General features: G+C 40.4%; 1 protein-coding gene across 1 annotated transcript; it reads left to right on the top strand.

Annotated features, from left to right (window-relative positions):
* Positions 1 to 4,129: 4,129 nt before the first annotated feature.
* On the top strand, positions 4,130 to 17,274 carry sub1a (SUB1 regulator of transcription a). Its single transcript, XM_086076207.1, has 5 exons — positions 4,130 to 4,280; positions 6,201 to 6,270; positions 6,441 to 6,560; positions 13,850 to 13,958; positions 16,779 to 17,274. Exons 2-5 carry the CDS (start codon positions 6,202 to 6,204, stop codon positions 16,856 to 16,858), a joined length of 378 nt encoding a protein of 125 aa, XP_085932333.1. The 5' UTR covers positions 4,130 to 4,280; position 6,201; the 3' UTR covers positions 16,859 to 17,274.
* The last annotated feature ends 6,819 nt before the right edge of the window (positions 17,275 to 24,093 follow it).

Below are 24,093 nucleotides of genomic sequence, written 5' to 3'. Positions count from 1 at the left end.
AATTGGCTATTATTGGCAAACGAAGCGGCTCGTGCCTCTGATAAAAATAACTGTGGTATGTGTAGGTCCGCGTCCTTTATTGAGAATCATTCCAGCTAAAATAGATGATCACTGTGTAATGGAACTAATGAATAAGACTATCCCCAATGACAAATGTTTTCAATGGAATAAGGTGTATCCCCTCGTCGATTGGCGACAACAGAATATTTGATAAATTACCTTTGAATATAAGAGGGTATTATGCTCTCATAACCCTTCTCATGCCAGTACAAATCTACCCCATCTCTATTGATAACCTTTTACAAATGATTGATAATTGGGAACCAAAACCTTCTTCTTCTGTTCAGAGGACCAAACGACATTCTTGGCAAGAGCAGAATGTCCCCACCTACATTGATGCAATTGGAGTACCAAGAGGTGTGCCAGATGAGTACAAATTAACTGATCAAGTACTCTCAGGATTCGAATCTCTAATTTGCTGGTGGTGCACCATTAACAAAAACGTAAACAGAATTAATTATATACATTATAATGTACAAAGACTAGAAAATTGGACTCAATCAGGCTTTGAGGCTGTACGCGGCCAGTTAGCCGCTACATCTTTGATGACATTCCAAAATCGAATTGCACTAGATATGTTGCTGGCAGAAAAGGGCGGAGTTTGCTCAATGTTTGGAGATCAGTGTTGCACTTTTATTCCTAACAATACTGCTCCAGATGGAAGTCTGACAATTGCAATTGAAGGGCTGCGAACACTCAATAAGAAAATGAAAGAGCAATCCGGTGTAGATACTCCTGTATGGGATAATTGGATGAATGTGTTTGGCCGTTATAAAGCTTTAGTTTCCTCAATTTTGATATCTGCGGCTGTTTTCACTGCGTTATTAACGATTTGTGGATGTTGTTTAATACCATGTATTCGTTCTCTTTGCCAAAGACTTATTACCACTGCTATTGAAAAACAGGATGTACAAAATAAGTCGTCTTATATGATGGTAGCTTCTGCTAATCAATGGATGTCTCCTGTTGCTTCTAATGAGGGGGATGAGGATTCCGCTGGCATTTTCCTTTAAAAACAATATCTAATGTGTTGAACTATAGCATAGTTCAAATGAGGGAATGTTGGATTATTAACATTGTTTTTCTGTTTCAATATATATTTTTCAAAGTGTTTTTGATTTTAGTTAGATAAATACAACTGTTCCCCATATGTTAGTTTATCTGTGGTCTTTGTCCTCTTCCCTGTCAATAGTGAGGTGTCTGATTTAATCTAAACCAGAGGTGTTGGAACAAAAGGTCGGTCCATAAACAACCCTGGAGCCAGGACGTGGTGGGGGCCGGGTGTTTTACCCACGTCCTTTGAGTTGATCAAGACACCTCCTGAAAACTGGGGGATGTGTAGACTTTAAGACTCTTGTTTTTACAGGATGTGCCACATGGGTTGGGCTATGCCTGGAAGGGCAAAATGTACTTCTTATCAATAAAGGGGGTGGGAACTGTTAGGTATATATGGGTGAGTGTTGTTAGAAAATGTTACACTTCTGGGACCAGGGCTATTTGAGCCGGGTTCTAGAGATGCCTTTCAGACTCTGAAATAAAGCTAGCAAAACTTCTCCACGAGACTTCAACTTTGAATTTTATTTGAACACGCAGAAATCAGAGAAATTATTTCCAACAGTTTCCATAGTCCAAACACAAAATTTTCTGTGGACCTTGAAAGGTCAGTCAAATGCTTAAATCAGCTGGCACCCACATATCCTCTTTTCTGAAAATGCTTGGCGGTCAAAGAGTTAATATTGATGTGAACTGCTTAAAATATGCATCGATGTAAAAAATAAATTAAAAAAAGAGGGGGGGGGGGTTGATTCACAACGCCATGTTAACAGTTATGCCTTGCGCAGTTTGTCATCGTTTCTAGCCGGACCCTTTTTGGGGCTTGACATGTTTTGCGGATATCCGGTATTGTTTGTTGGTTCTTTGTAGACTCCAGTAAAAACTTGTTAGATCTTTGTAAGTAATCAATTTAATGTTTTATGTTTTGTAAGTGGCTCCTCGTTTACTTAATGAGGAAATGTATCTTCTATGTGTTTATCCTCTCTGGCCACGATGATTTATACTCGCGATGAAATATGTGTCGCTGATGTAGTTTATTATTAGTCCAGTGGAGGGACTCATTGTTACACTTGCAGTACTGTATCTGTTTATAGTCTACTCTTTGTCATTTTTATTAGATTTGATTCCTCTCGAACAAGCACAGCAATAAAAACATAAAGGAAAGGGAAAAAAGCACAATATGATAAGATGCAAGTTTGAGAAGGGACAGAAAGAAGCAAAAATTATCAAGTTAGCCCCCCTTTTACATAATTTAAAATCATAATCCATAAAGATTACGCAAGTATTTCAATACAATTTAGAAGATTAAAATAATTTGAAGGACAAGCCTCCTTGTGAAGGAAAATAGTAAAAGAATCAGCATGAATCCTTAAAGAAGCTTCTGGAGTTTCAGTCTTCATACTATCTGTCTCGTTGCACAAAGCTGAGAACGTGTTGCAAGGGCAGAATATTAACCTTAACCACAAAGCACTGATAACAAGATAAAAATGTAATTAAACCGCCAAAATTAATTGGTTCAGTTTTGAGTTGTTGTTTTTTTAAATAAAGTTATAAAAACGTAATGTTTGTAATAAAGACAAAATGTAGATGTTAAAAAAATGAGTAATTTATTACTTACTTTATTTAAAACAATTAAAAAGAATCAAATCGAAAATCGGGAACTGAAAATCGAATTGAATCAGGCTTGAGTGAATCGTTACATCCCTAGTTCGATCATTTTTACCTCTGGTTGAGGTAAAACACAATGGCAGAGCAAGATAATTTTATGACAAAGAACACAAAAGATAGATTTGTTTAGTTTGCCAAACCACCTTTTGCTTGGTTTACTGGCACCCAATTGTTGTTTCCAAATGCACCACAGGCCGATTGGGTGCGTTCCCTCCCCACAAGCCAGTGTCTACCAAAGTGTTGAGGGAATACCACTACAACCGGCATCAACCAACCACCTTATGGTCTGCTACCTCAAAAATAGTGGAACAAGGCCCAACTTTCCATAATCCCTCTCTTCTCCCATACTAGACGTCATAGACGACACTATGGACAAGTGACTCTGGCTTGCTGGCTTCTGACATTACCCACTGCCATTCCAGAGCATCATGTATGGCAGTGATTCTCAACCTTTTTTCAATGACGTACCCCCTGTAAAATATTTTTTCAGCCAAGTACTCCCTAACTAGTGTAAAGCATTTCTGTTTGAAAAAAAAAAGAAAAGACTTAGCTGTCCTGTCGATTAAAGGCTAATAAGCCACAAAACATATACTTTGAGAAAAAAAAGTGTTGTGCCATCGTCTGATTTATTAAACTTTGGAACTCTATTTGTATTTGTGTGGTCTCTCTTGAACTATTTGAAAATTAAAAGATATAACTAAAAGTTGGGTTGGACCATTCTGGTATGGGAGAGATGCTGGTTTGTATGACACTGAAATAGAATAGCCTACTGAATATAAAATTAATGTTATACTGTTGTACATGTTGTACTTATAATTTTCTTAAATATTTACATATACTATAGGCTACTTTTTAAATATATTTCAAAATCTCACGTACCCTTGGAGTGCCTTCACGTACCTCTATTTGAGAACCACTGATGTATGGTGTAGGTTACCAGCAAGTTATATTAGCTAATTCCCCATTGATCTAAGTTTTTTTTTTTTAAGAACCCAGGTAGGCTCACGCCATATTGACTGAAACAGAGCAGATCCCAGTTGCCCAGTGAGTTCGATGGGACTCATGGGAGAGAATGACAAGATCAAATTATGATACGATGCACAGGGGACCGGGGGGAATGAAACCATCAATTTATGGATTAAAAAATAAATAAAAATAAAATAAACAGTCTGCCCTTTGTATTTGCTCCCCTGTCTGTTTCATACACTCGCGAATAAATGTGGGCACATTGGTGTGTTAGTTGTTGACAGAAAACTGATACAAACATTTATTGAGCAGCATATGTGATTTACCTCCTTTAAACGTGGGGTACAAGGGCCTGTAATATACTCCAGCTCCATCTGTGGCGGTAATGAACCAATAAGCTGATTTATCAAGGGATCGAGGAAGAAGAATCTTTTGAAGAAGAAGATTTTGAAGGAGAAGAAGAATTTTTGAAGCGGAACAACTTCGCTGGAGACGAAATAGCACAAATAAGAACGAATCATCTACAAAGTCATGTAAGCATTCCCTAATTGAAATCGTGAAATTTGTATATATATTTTTTTCAAAATTGTTTTCATATCTGGAAGTAGATGTGATTTACGGTTCGTATCTTCTTTTTATACAACAATGCGAGGTAGTTGGATGCAAACAATCGGGGCTAGGCCTGCACATGGTTTATTGCGATGCATATATGATAAAATATTGACCTGCAGGCTAAAGTATTATTTTAAATGTATTACATCGATACTCACAGTAGTGAATTCACCAAGTAATTCGAAGTCTCCTCTGCTCTTTTTACAAGGTTGTAAGTGGATTCGTTGAAAAACTGAATGAATGCACACACTCTAACGAAATGATGTAAGGCCGTAGGCAATAGCTTTGATTTGATTGGATAGACTGATCTATAACGCAAAGTGTTTCCCTTACTATTTGTATCAAACCAGCGTTCCTTCCTGACCTCTATATACTGTCTTTCTAAAATAGTGACAAATCTGATTGTCATTAAAACATCCATCCATTCATCCATCTTCTGAACCGCTTATTCTACACAAGAGTCTATCCCAGCTGGCTCAGAGCAGTAGGCATTTACTGGAAAAAGTCGATGGCAATTTCAGAGAGGAGTTATTTTTTAATACACAAAAACTTGCTGTGTACACGTTGTATGTGGCTATTTAAACATGCTAATTAAATGTAGGAAATACTGCATTCAATAGCTACACTGTCACAGCATTTTTACCACCTACATTTAAAGGGATACTTCACTCATTGAGCCATTTTCTGCAGTACAAAGTTAATATTTTGTCCAGAATAAATTTGATAACTTTATTATTTTTCACCTACGATTAGTACCTTTTAAAAACACGTTTTTCTACTTGCTGTCGACTGAAGATGACGTCACGCGTGCTGAGGAAATGGGTAACAACCAGTTAGGCTCACCTGTTTTCTGGGTTTGGTCAACAAACTGAGCCATGATTGGTTGTTACTTGTTTCCTGAGCACGGGTGATGTCATCTTATGTCAACAAAGTGACAAAATTAGTTTCTGAAGCATGGGTGGGCAAACTCAGTCCTTAAGGGCCGGAGTCCTGTAGGTTTTTAAGGTTTCCTTCTTCTAACACAAGCTGATTCCAATCAACAGGATCGTTATCAAGCTTATGCAGAGCTTGTTGATGAGCTGATCATATATCAGCTGTGTTGGAGAAGGAAAACATCTAAATGACAATAGAATGACTGGGCAAGTCTATGTCTTTGTCACTGCTATTATTATGTACAAAATCAAAAACACAATATTGTGCTTTTTTTTCCATTATGATTTTTGTTTTGTTTTTACACTATTATGAGTTTTTTTTCTACAGTATCATAAGCTTTTTTTAATGTTGCCAGCCTCCCCACAATATCGTGAAAATTATCGTATTGCGATTTGCTTATCGTGATAATTATCGTATTGTGACGTTTGGATATCATTACATTTCTAGTTTTCAGTAGCAATTTCATGGTCATATTATTGCATGACATTTTGACATAATACTTTCACAAAATGAGTACATCATTCAAAATAGTTCAGAGCTGCTTTGACCTTAAAAGTCAAAATGAAAATCCAGGGCTCTATTTTAAAAAGAAACAAATAGTTGATCAATACTTAGCCTGGCGGGCTGCCGGCCTAATAAAATGCTGCATGAAAGCCTGGAAGCCAAAGTTTAATCACACTTTGTCCGACTTCTCCACTACAATGGTTATTTCAGTGCAATATAATCTGTTTTAACTAGCTTTGTTTTTGTCTAATTAAAGTTGTGGTTAGTGTGATTGTACTTAATGTACATTAAATGCAGTCTTAGTCCTGTTTATATATGTATTGCATGGCATTGATTAAAGATGCATGCTAGCTGCAGGTCCAAACATCTGTCTTAATGTTGAATATGTATCCCTTTCTCTACAGAATGCCTAAACCAAAGGAAGTGCTCTCCTCCACATCTGGGAGTGACTCTGATAGCGAGGTTGAAACTAAGGTCTGTTTTCTTACAAATACACTCGCTATTTGGAATATTTTGGTGGCCATTTCTTGCTCTTCTAAACATAAACCCCTGTATACTCTGTAAAAACGATTTCCCAATGTGTTTATTTAGTTGGGGAACAGTAAAGTGTAACCATTTTAACACATAGTATTTTTTCATTTTAGGCAAAGAGAAAGAAGTCAAGTGCACCAGAGAAACCGGCAAAGAAGGCAAAGACAGGAGAGAGTGCTAAACCTGGCGGGTCTTCCAAAGGCAGCAGTAACACTGGTGACAACATGTTCCAAGTGAGTGCATTCAGCAACTGCAAACTACGGTTGGACCTGGGCGGTATTACGGGTGATACGGTATCCCGTAGTGCTGGGCAACATGGAAAAAATCTTCTATCACGACAGGCTGTTTTATATCATGATAACATACCACAATATATTTTCAGTTATTCTATAAAAAAATAATACACTATGACTGTTAACCTTTTCTCATTTTCTTTTGAAGTGACATTAAACAGATCTGTATCAAATGATAAATGCATCCATTAGTGCTGCTATGTAAAATTATCAAATGTTAACAGAAGAGGCACAGTAATTGACAGATTTTTCACAAATGCATTTAAATAAATAAGAGGGATGACATTTTTTCTCTAAAATTTAAGTCAAGCTAGCCACCACGCCACGACGTGGGCCAACTTCAAAGTAAATGTCTACTAAAGCTATTTGCATTGCCGTCAATTATTATTTGGTCAACTTTATTTTGAAGTTAGCCTTGGGCGGCGTGTTACGTTGAGTATCTTTCAGCTACCTTGATATGTCTGAATGGTGTTCACTTGTTGAGCTCTACTGTAATGTCATTTTGAAAACATTTATTGTGCAGATTTTCAAAAGTCTAAATCAAAACTCAGGACTGCGTTGTGAAAACAAATAACATTTCGTGATATTAATTGTATTCACTTTGGTATAACTATCCATTATCTGAATCACTTATCAACACCTTTAAATTCCTCCTCTCGGCTGACTTACGGGACGCCGTAACAATCACATCACTTTCTGTTTACCTAAGTGTGTAGCATGAGTTTGCTAAGTGTGTAGCATTAGGTTTTCTCTCCAGAGACTCATTCAAATGCTTGTTATTTTCCTATTCAAAGTAGGACATGGTCCACTGTAATGTAGCACCAGCTTGAACTTTGTGAAAAGTGGCTGAAGCACCCCCAAAAATGGGCTAAATACGCTTCTGATGGACGCTATGATTACTAACTTAGGAGCGAAAGCACAACGTGTCTATATGCAATATTAGCCAGCTGAAGCTTGTTGCTATAAATAGCTGCTACGGCATAAGTAGTAGAACCAATTGTACACGCTTGTAGGTAGCGCAAACATCCCCGTGATGCTTTTTGGGGCTTTCTCCACCGTCCAATTTTCGAAAAACTTCAAAATCTGTGTTTTGATGAGGCTAAACATGCACATTTAGACCCGCAAACTGCTATTTGAAACCGTTTATTTCAAGCCGTGTCTGAGGCGAAAGGAGTACCCCGCATGCTTTGATATTTTTTTTAATTAATAATTACGGGGCCTTTAAAAAAAAAAATGATAATAACAATAATAATAATGTTGTTTTAGTAAAAATTTTCAAAGTAGTAGTATTCATTATTTGCATTTACCCCCCTTGTTTTTTAAATTATTTTTCATTGACTACAAGCGTTTCAGATCATGTATGTATGGATGTTCGATTTACTTTGGCACCGAAAGCTTGTAATGTATGACGATTATGTATCACGATTCACTGCTATGTCGTCCAGAGCCGTATATGAGAGAGTTTGACCAACTGAAAACATGGATGTCATGTTGCTACCCTAGGCCACAAGACGGGGGCGTGAGCTTAAGCGTGTAGCCGTGAGCATGCCTATTCTTTTGCATGCAAAAAACACTAAATAACTTTCTTTCACAAACTAGGTGTACAGTTTTTTTTTTTATATTTTCCCTTTGAGTTATTTGACAATCCGATAATATACTCATCAAAAATATAAACACAACACTTTTGTTTTTGCTCCCATTTTTTTACGAGATGAACGCAAAGATCTAAAACTTCTTCCACATACACAATATCAAAAATTTTCTCAAATATTGTTCATGAGCCAGTCTAAATCTGTGATAGTCAAAACTTTTCATTTGCTGAGATAATCAATTCCATCTCACAGGTGTGCCATATAAAGATGCTGTTTCTGAGTTAATTGCCATTTCAATTTTGGAAATAGCTTATCATTAGCAAAGTTTGAGCTTTACTATTTTTTTCACAAGATATATTTGGATTTTGGCAAAAAAATTATTCTCATCCTTGCTTTCAAAAGAGCGATGTGATGGCAGTTGGTTCCCCAAAATTTTTTCAATGACATTTGTAGTTGAATTCTGGTTAAATTCACTATACAATTGTGTAGTAATCCTGGGGGGGTTGCAAAGTGTGCATTTCCCAGTCGATAACATTCTGACATGACATGTCAAGGAAGCTAAAACATACTTTACGTAACACGCTAAGCCTAACTTCAAAATAAAGTTTACCAAATACAGTAATACTTTGCCGGCAATGCAAATAGTCTTAGGGCACACTCACACTAGGGCCATTGCCAAGCACGCTTGCTGCTAAAGTCCGGTAGTGTGAGCGCCTGAGTACGGTTTGGATCCCTAGTTTAGCACGATTGGGAGAGGTGGGCCAGAGAACGGTACGGTTGGCTGCACATGCGCACAGCTGCGGCAAGTAGTCGCAGCGCGAAACATAACCATGACGTCACGTACGTACGTACGTATCTAGCGAGCAACCAGAACTGTTGACCATACAACAACCAGAGCGTCCCTAGAAAAGAGATGGCAGCAGCAAAGGGCTTACGTTGGTCTGATGATGAAGTGCAGTCCCCCATGATGTCTTCTCCTTGCGTAAATCAACGTGAAGACTTATATTTTGGAGGCAACTGGGCCCGGGCACGGTTTGGTTAGAGTAATGTGAGTGCGGGCCGGAGGGGGACAGGGGAGGAGGGGCAATCTTGCTTCAGTGCGGTACAGAAGAAATGACCTTAGTGTGAGTGCGCCTTTAGTACACTTTTACTTTGAAATTCGCCCACGTCGTGGCGTGATAGCTAGCTTGACTTTACTTTTAGACGTTTCTTTGATTGACATGCTAATTTAGGACACTAAGAAACCGCTAATTAATTATGCAGACATTGTATGAAACAGTAGAATTCTACGACGTAAGTGGCTAGCTGTTAGCATGACCAATGTGTGTATGAGTGTCTGTCTGCCGGCTGGTAAGTTTGACAGATGGTACCCGACGTACTTTAATTATGGGACTGCTGCGTAGCAAAGCAGTAGCAGAGCTACTGCTTGCGAAGCAAAGCGGGCACATATTACTATCCTAAGAAAATCGTGTTTATTATTTCTGATTTAAAAAAAAATTGTTTATTTTCTTCCACAGATTTTTCCGCTAAAATGCGGCCCATACCGTAGATCGCACCGGCACAAATGAGGTATCAAGCGATGCGGCTCGATCTGACTCGCTGCGGAATTACTTTTCTTGGAATTCCAAATTACCATGGCGACGCAATTCCCCAAAAAGTCCCCCAAAAAGTCCCATTGGAATGAATGGGAAAGGGGAACAAAAGTAAAAAAAATCAAGCAGCTTTTTCAAAGCCACGCTACACGCGCAAACGTTAACCGGCCGATATGATTTTTAGCTCATTTTGTTGCAATTTTTCCCAACTTTAGCTAAAAAAAATTTAAGGAATGTAAGCTCTCCCCTCTGTGCGGGTTCAAAGACGGTGAGCGAAATGGAGAAAAATAGCCTTTTAAAATTGGTGTGTATTGCCTCTGCTTGATTGGAGCAATTAGCATCAAAGTGAAGAGAGACAAAAATCTATTTTCAAAAGTTTAACTTCAACTCGTCCCCATGGCCACAATCTTTGCTCACTAGACATCAAATTCGCACATTTTGTAGTCACAAGGGTCTTCTTTCAGACAAACCCACTTTTATTTGGCTACGGTATTATTTAGTACCTTTTTTTCCCACTTTAAGCGAGGAGAAGTCTCACTTTTTCGCCCATCTTTCCCATGTTAATTTCGCCGCCCTTTTCTCTCTTAATTTTTAAAAAATCAAAAGTTTTCAACCTGCTCTAGTTTGGTCATTTTTCATCCGATTAAAATAATGAGAACATGCTCGCGTTCCCCAAACCCTTGCCGTTCTAACGAGCCATTTGAACCGTTAAGTCGTGAGAGGCTTTTGTTCGAGGTAAGCGTTTCTCATACATTTCAGTTGAATGTGTGTGCGTGATGTCTCCAACATGTTAAAGTCCAATGTGTGTGCGTGAATGTGCATGTTTCTTAAAGCGACAGTAAGATACTTTTAGTTTATGTTGATTATGGTTAACTTCCACATTTCTTGACCGATTCCAATCGTTTACATTTTAAACTGTTCAGCTCATTAAAAAAATTTAAAAACACATTAAAAAAAAAAAGCACAGCATTATTATTATTATTATTTTTAATGCAATGGAATCCGCTGCTATTTAAATAGTGCTTTTTTAGCTATACTGCCTGGTCTCTCACTTCTGCATAGCAACTGCCTCAGCCAATCATCTCTCTCACCGTTGAGCTGAACTCACCCCCTTTTTTTTCTTGGTGTACTCAAGGCTTGGCCTATGTACGACTACTACTATTGCAAATAGTATTACTACTACTACTACCTTGGCCAATTGATTAGGTACGCCCAGGATTCTCGCCACTCCGCTCGCCCAGGGCGGCGGCCATCTTGGCCAATTGATTCGGTACGCCCAGGATTCTCGCCACTCCGCTCGCCCAGGGCGGCGGCCATCTTGGCCAATTGATTAGGTACGCCAAGGACTCTCTACCCCTCGCCCACCCGGGTCGGCGGCCATCTTGGCCATTTGACTACTACTATAATTAGTACTTGCTACTACTAAAAGTCCTACTACTACTACTATTGCTAAAAGTACTACATGCGTCTTTCCACCTTGCAAGAGTCAGCAGTCCCATTCAAAATTTCCGCGGAAAATTTTTCAATATTCTGGACCAAGGCTACTTTGAAATACACTCTCTATGTTTAAAGGAAGGGAATGTGCCTTAAATTGCACGTTGAGGTCTTTTCATTATATATATATATATATATATATATATGTATATATTTATTTATTATTATTTTTTAATTTTTTTTTATTTATAGATTATAGGTACACAATTTAAAGCCATTAATACCTTGTTATTTTACACATTGAACCTTGTAAAAATAAGAATGTTTCTGCCTCGTATTCCACTTAAAAGTTGTGTCCTTAATCCTAAATGGCTATATTAGACATTTTGAATTATTATTATTTTTTATTTAATGTGAAAAGGTGTTTTACAAACCAAATGAAGACACTAAATCCTACACGGCTATATTAGACATTTTGAATAGATTTTTTGTTAAGACAAAGTACTATTTATCTTTTTTCCTTTCCTTTTTTTTTTTTTGCTGATAAGAAAATGTATCCGATCCGTGATCCGACCCGAACCATAACTTTTGTAATCCGTTGCACCACTACCGGGTGCACATTTAGAAGTTCCTAGAATACAGTTATACATCTTCAGAAGTGTTGCATTTACATCCTCTATCATTCACATATTGCAAGAAAACTAACTGTATACATTGAATAGTACTACATGTATCATTCTCTTTTTTCCCCCATTTTTTTCCTATTTATTTTCTTTTTTTCTTTAGAGAGCTCAATATTGTTCATTCTGTAATTTTACCGATTTGACATTTCATCATCATTGCTCTCTTTTTTATTTTGTATGTGCGAGTGTACTCATTAGTTCACCTAAAACCTATTAAAAATCCCATACCGTTCACCTAAACCGAATACTTCAGAATCCAGCTAGAGTCGTGAGGTTGTCAGGAGACCCAAGGAAGGATCAAAAAAAAGAAAGGGAAGTGAAATCCAGCACCGGCCAGTCATTACCTACTACCCACCGGGTTACCAACCAGAGTCTTTCACCAACCCCAGAAACATCTAAATTCCAACAAATTAGGGAGACCTCAACAGACCAAAGGAGATACTGAGGGAAGGAAGGAAGGAAGGATAGATAGATAGATGAAGCAGAGTGAGATCCACAGACATCAGCCTCCACCGATCCAACAACCAGAGGAAGAAGCAGATTGTGTTTGAATTTCGATAGAAGCTGGTGTGGTGGATCTGACATGCATGAAAACCTCCACCAAAGAGCGGAGCCGTTGACCCAGGACAGAGCAAGCACAACACCTCAGGGCCCCCCAGGCCACGGCAGTGCCAAGGGGGAACCCCCGGGCCCCGGCCGGAGAGCAAACCCAGGAGCACCCCCCACCCCAACACGGCCCGCGCCCCCAACCCAACGCCGCAGGACGGGGCACGGCAGGCCCACCAGGCACCCCACCGGCCCACAGCCCCCACCCCCGCCATCCACCACAACCCAGCCCCAGCCGCACCCAAACCCCCAGAGAACCCCCACATCCACCCGTCATTGACATCGTCACCCCAGCGTTCTTAGTGAAAGCTAACCCTGTTACTGAGTTCGCCAGCTCGCCGACTGGCGAACTCTACCCCTACACCGTGAATGTGACCCCACCCAGTCTATATACAAGTGTGTGTGGTGCATTAAAATTGAGAGCAGGTGAGATGGAGCAGAGGGAAATGATATCCCCCCGCTCCGATCCACTTGCATAAACAAACATTCAAAACAACTAAGGCTCAGCACAGGGCAACCTAGCAACGAAAACACTATTTCAGGGAGCCCTCTGCGCCAGGAAAGGATCAAAAGCTGCTTTTGCTGTAGAGGGCTCCGTCTGAGGAAACACTGGAAAAGTAAAATTACCTGGCTATAATAATTTTTAAGACCATAAGACCAAGCTAAAACTATACTGAAGGCAAAGACACTCAGAATATTGTCCAATGCAAACCAGTTTCATGGTGAGACTCTTCAAAACATCTTTGCACTGTGAGAATTCACCTTAAGTGTTTTACTGCCGCCCTCATGAAAGTGATAAGAACAATGCTGCAGAAACACCTATCGCAAAACACAAGGTTCCCGTGGGGTCTTAAAAGCATTGAAATCACGAATTTGAAAATACCTTTAAAAGTCTTGGAAAAGTATTGAATTTTGCTAGAGCATACAGAAGGCTTTGATGCAGCTTCTGACATTAAATAGTAGTTATTACAAAAAACGGCCAGCAGATAGCAGCATAGTATAAGATCAGCCAGGGCTATGTTACAACAAGCTCTTTTTATCAGTGTTTTCACCAGGAATGTGAATATTGATGTAACTTAACTATATTCTAATGCTAATTGCTGCAAAACGGAAACAAACACAAATGTACTTTTTTTCCTGATGAAAGAAGAGACTAATCTTTCTTTTAGTAGTTTCCGTGTTTTTATAGCAATAGAATAGAACACAATATTCTGTAGGCCTTGCAAAATCAGTCAAAATCCAGTAAAACATCCGGGAGTTTAAGGGGAGTCAATCAATTATCGTCGAAACTCAGTTTTTTGTTTTGTTTTGTTTTTTTACAGATAGGAAGGATGAGATATGTCTCAGTCCGGGACTTCAAAGGTAAAGTTCTGATCGACATCAGGGAGTACTGGACGAATCCAGATGGTGATATAAAGCCTGGGAAGAAAGGTAAACCCATGAAAGTATACATGCCATTAACAGAGTTGGCACTGGGTCATGAAACTTTTTAGACAATGCTAAACAGTATAAAAATCTCCTCGCTACATTTAAAGGTGGCTAGCCACGACATCACGCGTTTATGGTAAATGGACTGGACTGCTTTTTATATGGTGCTTTTAACTACACCATATGGTGGCCAAAGCGCTTTACAATGCCTCACATTCACCCATCCACTCACATTCACACACACCAATGGCCGACTGCTGCCACGCAGGGCACTGCCACGTACATTGGGAGCAAATCGGGGTTCAATACAAATGGGTTGCACAGCAAGTAGTTCTCAAATAAAAATGAAAGGCCTATTAGTCACTCTGCAGAAGAGGACAGTGGCTGATTTTTTCACACCTCTGAGGGACATGCGATCAGTGGAAAAGATCGGTTTATTTTTAAGGGATTGGCTGATCACGATTCCCCCAAAATTAAGAAAATCACGGCCAAAAGATGGGCCAGCCGATCAATAGGTGCAACCCTGGTAAATAGTTAGGGATGGGATGAGATCTCACGGGATTAGAAAAACACCAGATCTATTTATTCATTTTTTTTGCATTTTTTTTATGCCTTGGGCAGCGCTTGTTCTGACAGTAACACGCGATAAGGCCAACTTGAAAATAAACCTTACTATACCAATAAAATGGACATCGATGCCTTGTTATTTGTATTTTGAAGTTGTTGGCAACAGCGCGTCACGGCGTAACGACAACTTGACTTATTATTTATGTCGGCACACAATGTCGTGTGGAAATAAATTTATATCATTACGGACACAAAAAAAAATCTACTGTATTTTTATGACTATAAGGCGCACCGAATAAAAAGGCTCAGTCTCAGTTCTTTATCTTTATTTCTGTATTTAACAGACCTAAGGCGCTTCGCACCATTTGTGCGCGGGCACGGTTAAACATACGCTAGCTCAAAACATGTGGTAGCATGCTTTCACTTGCTAGCGTGAGTTGTTGAGCAAAACTGAGTTAACGTTGTGGAGCAAAACTGAGTACTGTTGTACTTTATTGAAGTATTTAACAATGTACTCATGTTACTTTTGATCAATCCTCATCCACAAATCCCTAAAAGTCCTCATCTTCTGGATCTTAGACCAACAGCTGGACAAGTTCTCCATCAAACACACTAGGTTCCCTCTCGCCAGTGTAGTATTGCCAGAGTCAGTCTCGTTACCGTGCGGCTCCTCAGAAATTATGCCCGGCTTTTGCGAAAGTTCCAGCATTAGTGAAAGCAGACACGTTTAGCCCAAGCTTGCACAATCCATTCACAAATTGTGGTGTAACTCGGTGTAGTCTAGCAGTTCCATAAAGTGAAAGCAATGAGCACCATGACGTCCTACTGTATCTTATATACAGGAAACCCGGCCCTGGTTGAGGACTGGCAGGCATGAGAAACTGAAAGAATCACATCATCTTTCAGTTAAGTCTTTCGGCAATATGTCGGCACTGCTCCGCTGTCTGTCGGCAGAAATGCTCCCACACAGACAGTCAAGTGGAGCGCTTACCGAAGTCGCACAACTTTTACAGATTTTGGAAAAAGGCGCACTTCACTATTAGGCGCACCATCGATTTTTGAGGACATTTAAGACTTTTGAGTGTGCCTTATTTTTTTATATATATATATATATATAGTAAAAGAAATACGGTACTTGATTGCGCTGACATTGTATCAGACGGCGCCTGTTGTCAGCATTTAACGGCAGCTCCAGCGCCTCAATGCTAATGTGGCTAGCATCGCTAATGCTAATACAGCAAGCACCGCTCAGCCAGTACGCGGGCTGACATCCTTTCCGTTTAAATAAATAAATGTCCGAGAGAAAAGGCGCAGTCTCAGTTGAGTGAGCTGTTTCTGTATTTAACACAAATGACATAAATAACTAGTACGTGAGCACATTGCAGGGGGTACATGGAAATATTTTATAATTTTTCGTCTGGCACAGACGTCAAAATCAGAACGTGGCTACGTGTCAACTTAAGTGTCTTGTCATGCTATAGTGGGTCTGAATATTATTCTTGCTCAATGTTTTCTTCACGATATTTAAAGTTAACAATGCACTTCAAAGCCTTGTTTATGAAACTGCAAGAAAAGACACACAAAAATATGTTTTTTGTTTTTGTTTGTTTTTTACATGCAATTACTTACTTTAAGCCCTGCATACCCTCCGCAGCGCCATCTTGGCCAGTCACGTAATCACTGTGATGTAGTGCATACTGAAATATAGGGCCTCTTCCTTTTTGTCTTGTTTCCTGGTCTATTTTGCTATAAAAAAAATGCAGTATGGCGTCGTCAATTATTTCCATAATTTATAGCTCCTTACTGTCAGGTTTCATGTCCTTCCTAGGGAAGGGGGAGGAAAGCAAAGCCAGCCTGCGAGCCTCCAAAAGGGGTATATGAAAAGCTGTACGTCCGAAACTTGGACATGGGACTTGACTTTTAGGACTGCTATCTAAATTATGGCTATACTTGATGTCGCCATATGACATTTTTGTTGCAAAATTAGACCGGCGGTAATCAAGAAAAAATGAACAGCCCAATGTTACAGCAACCGCTGTGTCACAGTGATTCCGTTGACTGGCCAAGTTTGCTCTGTGCAAAATCTTAAGATGCCAAACACATAATTTGGTTAAATTTATTTTCAACCTACCTTGTCCCCAAGTAACCCCTTTAAAATCTTTTGTGTTTGTTTTAAACTGATATGTCTTTTAATGTATGCAGATAGTTACCTACATAAGGAAAGGCACTTAATGTTGTTTTTTCCAAATCCTACAGGCATCTCCTTGAATCCAGAACAGTGGAACCAACTGAAGGACCAGATTTCAGAAATCGATGACGCCATTAAGAGTATATAAGCAATCCTTGGAACCTTTGGAAATGTTGACTCATTTTGTAAAAAGCCTGGGATTATTTTGTAACTGACTCTGATGGAATATTTCATTTGTCACAGTTTAGTGTTAGTGCTGTTGCATTTTTTGTTTTGTTTTTTTCCATGTAGAGCTTATTGAGCTGTGTACTTTTTGAGCTGCATAGTACTGATAGGGGTAAATGGTGCTTGTTCATCATAGTGTAGCACATTACAGTTCATAATAAAACTAAGACAGTTGATTGGTATTAAAGTTTTGCAAATGTGTAAATTTGTGTTCATAATTTGACTGTCACATTAAGCAAAACATTTTTTTTAACTGCTCTTTTAATTAGCAGTGGTGATATTGATGCTGTGTATGTCAATCCCTTCCGGCTATTAATAAATTTAATTATTGAAAACCTATATGCACAGCAAAAAGCCCAGTGTTGAATTCACTGTCACTGTTATGATTGAACTATACTTGGCTCATTGAGCCATTTTCAACAGTAAGAAGATATTTTGTCTATAATTAATGTCATAACTTCATTATATTTCATGAACAATTAATACCTTTAAAAACTCATTTTGCCACTTACTAGGGTAGACCGGTTCAATTAATAATTAAATCAGTAATTGTTAATTATTAAATTAATACTCAATTGACTCATTAATTGAAGGAGACTCAAACTTAATATTTAAATTGAATTTGCGGAGAACCACATATATTTTTGATAATTTTATCAGGTTAACAAATAACACCCTTGTTGAATCAGTCATTAAAATGAAGGTTGAACCCTTTAACAATTGTGTTATTTCTTTGTTCAGCTTAGAGGTCAATATAAATTGATTAAACACACACAGTACACCATTTTGTGCATGTTTATTTTCTAATCTATTTGAGAAAATCTACTTGGAAGCAAAACTAACTACTGTGATAGGAAATAGAAACAAGAACTAAATCATAATAATCAAAGAAAAAACAAAGAAGAAAAGAGAAACAGTCTTAAACGAGGTGGTGGAACTTCCTAATCAGGTGAACACAAGACCCAAAATTTAACCCAATTGGATGCAACAATTTGTATAATCGGGTTAATGTTTGCAAAGTTGCATTTAGAGATGGTCTCAGTTTGTCCCAAGAAGTGGAAAATGAATTCCTGGGCTCAAACTCCTTGTGTCTGTCAGTTTTCCCCAGTGAAGCAAGGCGGATGAGGGAAATTGTGCTGTCTCTCAAACTGGAAACATGTAGGTGCAAGGCGAAATTAATTGAACACTGTGGAGTTGATCTAACTGTAGGTGATCTACTCTTTGAAATAACACCTACTCTTGTCTGGACACCATTTAATTCTGAAAACTATAAAATTACACTTCTTTTCCTTTTGGCTTATCCCTTGTTAGAAATAATTTCTTTGATTTCCTGGGTGTTCAAATAAAACTCAAAGTTGAGATCTCGTGAAGAAGTTTCTTGCCAGCTTTTATTATTCAGAAATTTCCGAAGCCACTTTGGATCCTTGCTCAATCAGCAGTGACCGCAAAGTGTGCCTCTCGCTCTCTGCTCTTGCACACTTATACAAAAACATTGTTTAGAAAGAATACTCCCCCCCCTGTCATCCTGCCCTGTCAGCAGAGTGAAATACACAACTTGATAATCCTACTCCGTTCCTATCTCAGTCCACTCCAGATGTGGGTAAACAATTGGTCCTCTGCACCTCCTTGCACCAGGAAATTTATGGACAGACCTCTGCTTGCACTTTCAAACATCCCCCATTTAGATAACTCAGAAACCTTACTAGACATTTCTTTCCCAGAGAAGAGAACAAAGGACTATAGATTGACTAACATATGAATTAACTGTTGTCTTATTATTACACAGCTCTAACTAATATCAAAAACAATTAAAATATAAATTGAAACAGAAAAACAATGTTAATAATCTAACACCCTTCAGGGGTCGCCACAGCGAATCAGTTGCCTCCATTTAACCCTGTCCTCTGCATCTTCTGCTTTCACACCAACTACCTTCATGTCCTCTATAACTACATCTATAAACCTCCTCTTTGGTCTTCCTTAGACCAGGAGGTACATTGCTCAGTTACAGAATCAAGTAGCAGAATTAAAGTGTCATGTCCAGAATCTTTCAGGTGCCCACCCTGACTCCGTTCTGGATCGAACAAGAGGTCCTGAAGACCCCGAATAATCTTCCAAAGGTCCAGCTTTTCCTCCTCATTGGCCTGTGACTCGTTCCCAAATCTTGCAGGCACCCATGTTAGCTAAAGTTGACCCGTCCACTGGTAACTCTGCTATGTTTTACAAACCTTTCTCTCCCACTGATGTGAGTGTGTTGATGCAGAAACTTCCGCCTATGCAATTTGGTGGTGCCAATTAGCTTCAAGCAGTGCAGCGAGCGGTTACGGGACAAATGTTAACAGCAGGTGATATCCGTGTTCTTCTTACACAATTATGTCCGCTTTTATAGTTGAATACTTTAATGTAAAATTTTGGTTTTTCTTCTCTCCCCGATAATTAGGCTCTTACGCGAGAAAATTACTTAACCTTGTCAATAAGCTTTAGACGCTTTGTTTTCCCTCCCTGAGTGTGTCATTTCAGATCTGGTGTTCGCTCCCAAAGCAGATGAGGAGGCCGCGGCTTTTGTTGATCGGGCCCTCACTGATTACACTCTGAAAACAGGACATGCCCCTACGGCCTCCACCTTGCATTCGCAAGTGTTCCGAGCAGCCATTTTGAAGGGCGTTCCCAAGTCTGTGGCACAGGCACAGGCACCGTATCTTCCCGGTGCTGAGGTTGACCGGTGGTTGTCAGATCTTAAACATAATTTGAGGAGACATGCTAAAGAAAAAGAGTCTAAGGTAGACAAACACAAAAGTACAGAAACACAACTTGCTATGTTGCAGTTGCAAAATCTGAAAAAGCAGAAAAAACCACTCTTGCTGTGATCTCATCTCCCTCTGTCGATTCCGAGTGCATGATGTATCAAGCAGGTTCATTCATGGGTCAAGGTGCGCCCCCTGGTGGCCGTAACATGTGCTTCAATTGTGGACGGCCTGGTCATTGGGCCCGCGATTGCAGACAGCGACCTCAAGGGTCTGGGTGGAGAGGCAGAGGCCAACAAACTGCACGTGGCTACAATCGAGGAGGCAGAGGATATCCTGCACAGCAGCAAGGATATTCCCCGGTGCCAAACCAACAGTATCTGCCTCCCTCTGGTGGACAGTTTCCACAATGATGGTGTCCTGAATCCACATGCTTAGTGACTGTTTAATGTTTTTTCACAGACTCTTTTGCATTCTTTTGTGTTTGCACCTAACTGTCCAGTCAATCTTTTGGGCAGAGATCTCCTCATCGCCACATGCCCTCTCATCAAATGCAGCCCTGATGGACTTATCCTGGAATTTCCGGATGGTAACACCTACTGCTGCTCTGCCTCCTCTGCCTCCAGTGCCACCTCCCAGTTCCCGCTTGTTGAACAACGCCCCGTGGCATGCGCCATCTACTGGGCAAGAGTGGATATTGACTCCAGTGGTTGGCTCGAAGCTGAGCTCTCTGGTCACCTTGGGTTCGTAACCTCAGATCTTCTGATATGGTAACTGATTGTATGTATTGCACTCTGTATTATGACAGACCAGGGGATGAGATCTATAGCGAGGCATTTCAGGAAATTGAAAACAACATATGGGAATTGAACTTGGGTGATTTGTTTGCAGGCAAACCTGGTGTCGCCTTTTCGGTGTCCCTGACTCCTGAACAACTCAAATGGTACATGATGGCGTATCCTCCGGATCCTTCTATGCCTCCTTGCCACCCACATGTCTCCTTGATGATCTCGCCTCAGCACACAGCGAAGGATCTCGGTCCGTTTGTCCTGGCATGCACACAGGCCACTGATTGGCAAAATTCATTTCACTCTCAATTGCTCTATTCCCCGTCACTTGATGCTTATTGGATTTAGTCTAATACATTTTTACCCACTTTCGTTTTGGAGCACCAGCTTCTGGATAGGCACCATGGACGTAAAACAACCGACAGCGATTTTGCTGGTTACCTTCTTGATTTCTTTCCCACATCGCTGTGGTCCATTGATCCCACTGATGTTGGTCTCTGTAATGTCTCACCTGTTGTGTTTCAGATGAAACCAGGACAAATATATGTTCCCCAATACTCTGTAAAAGAGGCTGGCATGATTGGCATTTCGGAAACAATTGACGGTTTGCTCAAAGCAGGAGTGTTGTGTGAAATTCCCGGCTCTGATTATAACACGACTATTTTACCCGTTGAGAAGGATGATACTGGAAAGTTTCGCATGGTCCATGACCTGCGAGCGATTAATGCGGCCGTCTTAACTCCTACTTTGTCTGTCTCGAACCCTCACTCGGCATTGTCCCAATTACATCAACCCACACTCATTTCACTTGCATTGACCTGGCTAATGCTTTCTTTTGCATTCCACTCCATCCTTCAATGAAGCAATTTTTTGCTTTCACTTGGAATGGTGTTTGCTACTCCTACAATCGCCTGCCTCAAAGCTTTGTCCTTTCACCTGGACTCTTCAACGACTGTCTTCGCCAGTTGCTGTCTCCACTTGAACGGCCCCCTGGTGTTCTCCTGGTACAGTATGTGGATGACCTCTTGCTGGCAGCTCCATCTGAAACTTCTTGTCTTGAAGCCACCAGGTCTTTGCTTTCTCATTTGGCCTCTGTTGGACTGAAGTGTTCCAAGTCTAAACTCCAGATTGCCCGATCACAGGTTTCCTTTCTCGGACGTCTTATTTCACGCCACGGAACAGGAATGTCTCCCTCTCACAAAGACGATATCCTCCATCACCCAAAACCAACAAATGTCAAAACCATGCTGGCTTTTCTTGGTCTTTGCAACTACTCCAGACATCATGTTCCAAACTTTGTTGAACTCACTCACCCACTCCGACAGATGGTCAATGAACGGTATGCGAAACCTTTCTAACACTCTTTGTTGGACCACGGAAGCAGACACTTCCTTCATCTCCTTGAAACAGCATCTTTTCACTGCTGCAGCTCTTGCGATTCCTGATTACAGTTGCATGTTCTATCTTGACGTGTCTGAAAAGGTCAGCAGTGTTTCTTGTCGACTTCCTCCTTCTCCCTTCTGATGAGAAGGAGGAAGTCGACAAGTTTGTCTGTATGCATCAACTCCATTGGAAAAATACGAGCAAAGACACCCAATTTACGCTTCTTTCTCATCTGCTCTAGCCAGAGTGATTCAGAAAACATCTCACATTGTTCTCCATCACCCGCTGACTGTGCGACCATCACACAGTACAGTCCAGTACGTCACAAATCAAGCTTTCACCATGACCGGAGGAAGACAGAGAAAAATTTAAGCAATTTTAACACAACCACATATTCTCTTTACTCATGAAGGAGTAAACATGGCTGAAGGTCTGCTCGAAGGAGAACCGCATAGATGCATACAAAGAACTACGGAAGAAAACTCACTCCGCACTGAACTCTATGAAACACCTATTGACAACCCGGATTTGATCCTTTTCACAGATGGATGTTGTTTCAAAGGCAATGATGGCCTAAAATCTGGATTGGCAGTAACCCAACCCACAGAAACTGGTTTTGAAGAAGTCCAAGCAGAAATAATTTCAGGCTCTCAGTCAGCACAAAGAGCTGAAATGTTGGCATTGACAGCAGCTCTCAGATTGGCAGAAAACCAGTCAGTAAATATTTACACAGATTCGGCGTATGCACACATGACAGTTCATGTTGCATTAAAAGAATGGTAGCGAAACGATTTCCAAACTGCAACCGGTACACCCATTAAACATTAAATTGTGAGATGCTTTAATGCTCCCAACAGCGGTGGCAGTAATAAAATGTAAAGGTTACTCTCGAACTAATGATTTTGTATCGGCAGGAAACGAATCAGCAGATCGAGCAGCAAAAAAGGTTGCGGGGTACCGACCAACACTCCAACTAACTGTAAGTGAGTCTGAATGTGACAATCCACAGGAGGTGATAGTAGAAACAGTTGAGTTGTGGCAGGAAAAAGCAAGTCCAGAAGAAAAGAGTGTGTGGAAGTCGAAAGGGGGTGTCAAAGATGAGGATGACATATGGCAAAAAGAAGGTAAATGCATTCCATCTCAGAAACAATTGAAAAATCTAATTTCTGAAGCCCATAGAACATGCCATGTAGGTGTGGAAGAAACACTGAGACGACTCCACTCCTGGTAGCATCCTTTCACGAGACAAATTGTTAAAGGTGAACTGCAGGACTGCAGCGTTTGCAGTAGGTATAACAGTATGCCTACCACAAAACCACCGCAGGGGTACACGATCCGGACGTGGATGCCCCTGGACAGGTGATTTCAATGGATTTCACTGACATGATTAAAACAGTGTAAGGTTACCGATATTTGCTAGTCATAGTAGATTCCTTTTCAGGATGGCCAGAGGCATATCCCTGCAAATCTGAAACAGCAAGTATAGTGATAAAACATTTGGTTAATCACTACATTCCAACGCATGGGTTTCCTATAAAAATCAGATCAGACAATGGAAAAACAAACATCTCCAGGCTGTAGAATATTTTTTGGTTTGAAACATCATTTTGGGTTTGTGTATCATCTACAATCGCAAGGACAGTTGAGCGCATGAATAGGAACATCAAGGAAAAAATAGCTAAGGCTTGATGCCCAGACTTCCCTCTCCCCAGCCACTTCAACCAGCTCCTCCGGCAGGATCCCAAAGTGTTCCCGGGCCAGCTGAGAGACATAATCTCTCCAGCGTGTCCTGGGTTGTCCCCGAGGCCTCCCGCCGGTGGGAGATGCCCGGAACACCTCTCCAGGGAGGAGTCCAAGAGGCATCCGAACCAGATGCCAGAGCCACCTCAGCTGGCTCCTCTCAACGCGAAGGAGTAGCGGCTCGACACTTTCCTCGCGGATGACCGAGCTTCTCACCCTATCTCTAAAGGAGAGCCCGGACACCCTACGGAGGGAACTCATTTCGGTCGCTTGTTTTCCGGATCTTGTTCTTTCGGCCACAGCTCGTGACCATAGGTGAGGGTAGGAACGTAGATCGATTGGTAAAAGGCTCAGCTCCTTCTTCACCACAATGGACCAATAAAAAAAATATATATAATATAGCTAAAATTCATTATTATTCATAAACCTGTTGAAAACACAGGGGGAGAGCTTGTTGCACCATGGCCCTGGCTTATCTCTTATACTCTGCTGCCACCTTCTGA

This window comes from Leptonotus elevatus, chromosome 5 (genome assembly GCF_054856555.1).
Source record: "Leptonotus elevatus isolate MCC_2025b chromosome 5, RoL_Lele_1.0, whole genome shotgun sequence".
Taxonomy (NCBI): Eukaryota; Metazoa; Chordata; class Actinopteri; order Syngnathiformes; family Syngnathidae; genus Leptonotus; species Leptonotus elevatus.
This window is presented reverse-complemented; position numbering and strand designations above follow the sequence as displayed.

What these genes read in the sequence shown, in the direction of transcription:
- sub1a (XM_086076207.1), top strand. Translation starts at nt 6,202, where the DNA reads ATGCCTAAACCAAAGGAAGTGCTCTCCTCCACATCTGGGAGTGACTCT. An exon ending in CTGGTGACAACATGTTCCAA is followed by an intron (nt 6,561 to 13,849) that starts GTGAGTGCATTC and finishes GTTTTTTTACAG; the next exon opens with ATAGGAAGGATGAGATATGT. An exon ending in TATAAAGCCTGGGAAGAAAG is followed by an intron (nt 13,959 to 16,778) that starts GTAAACCCATGA and finishes CAAATCCTACAG; the next exon opens with GCATCTCCTTGAATCCAGAA.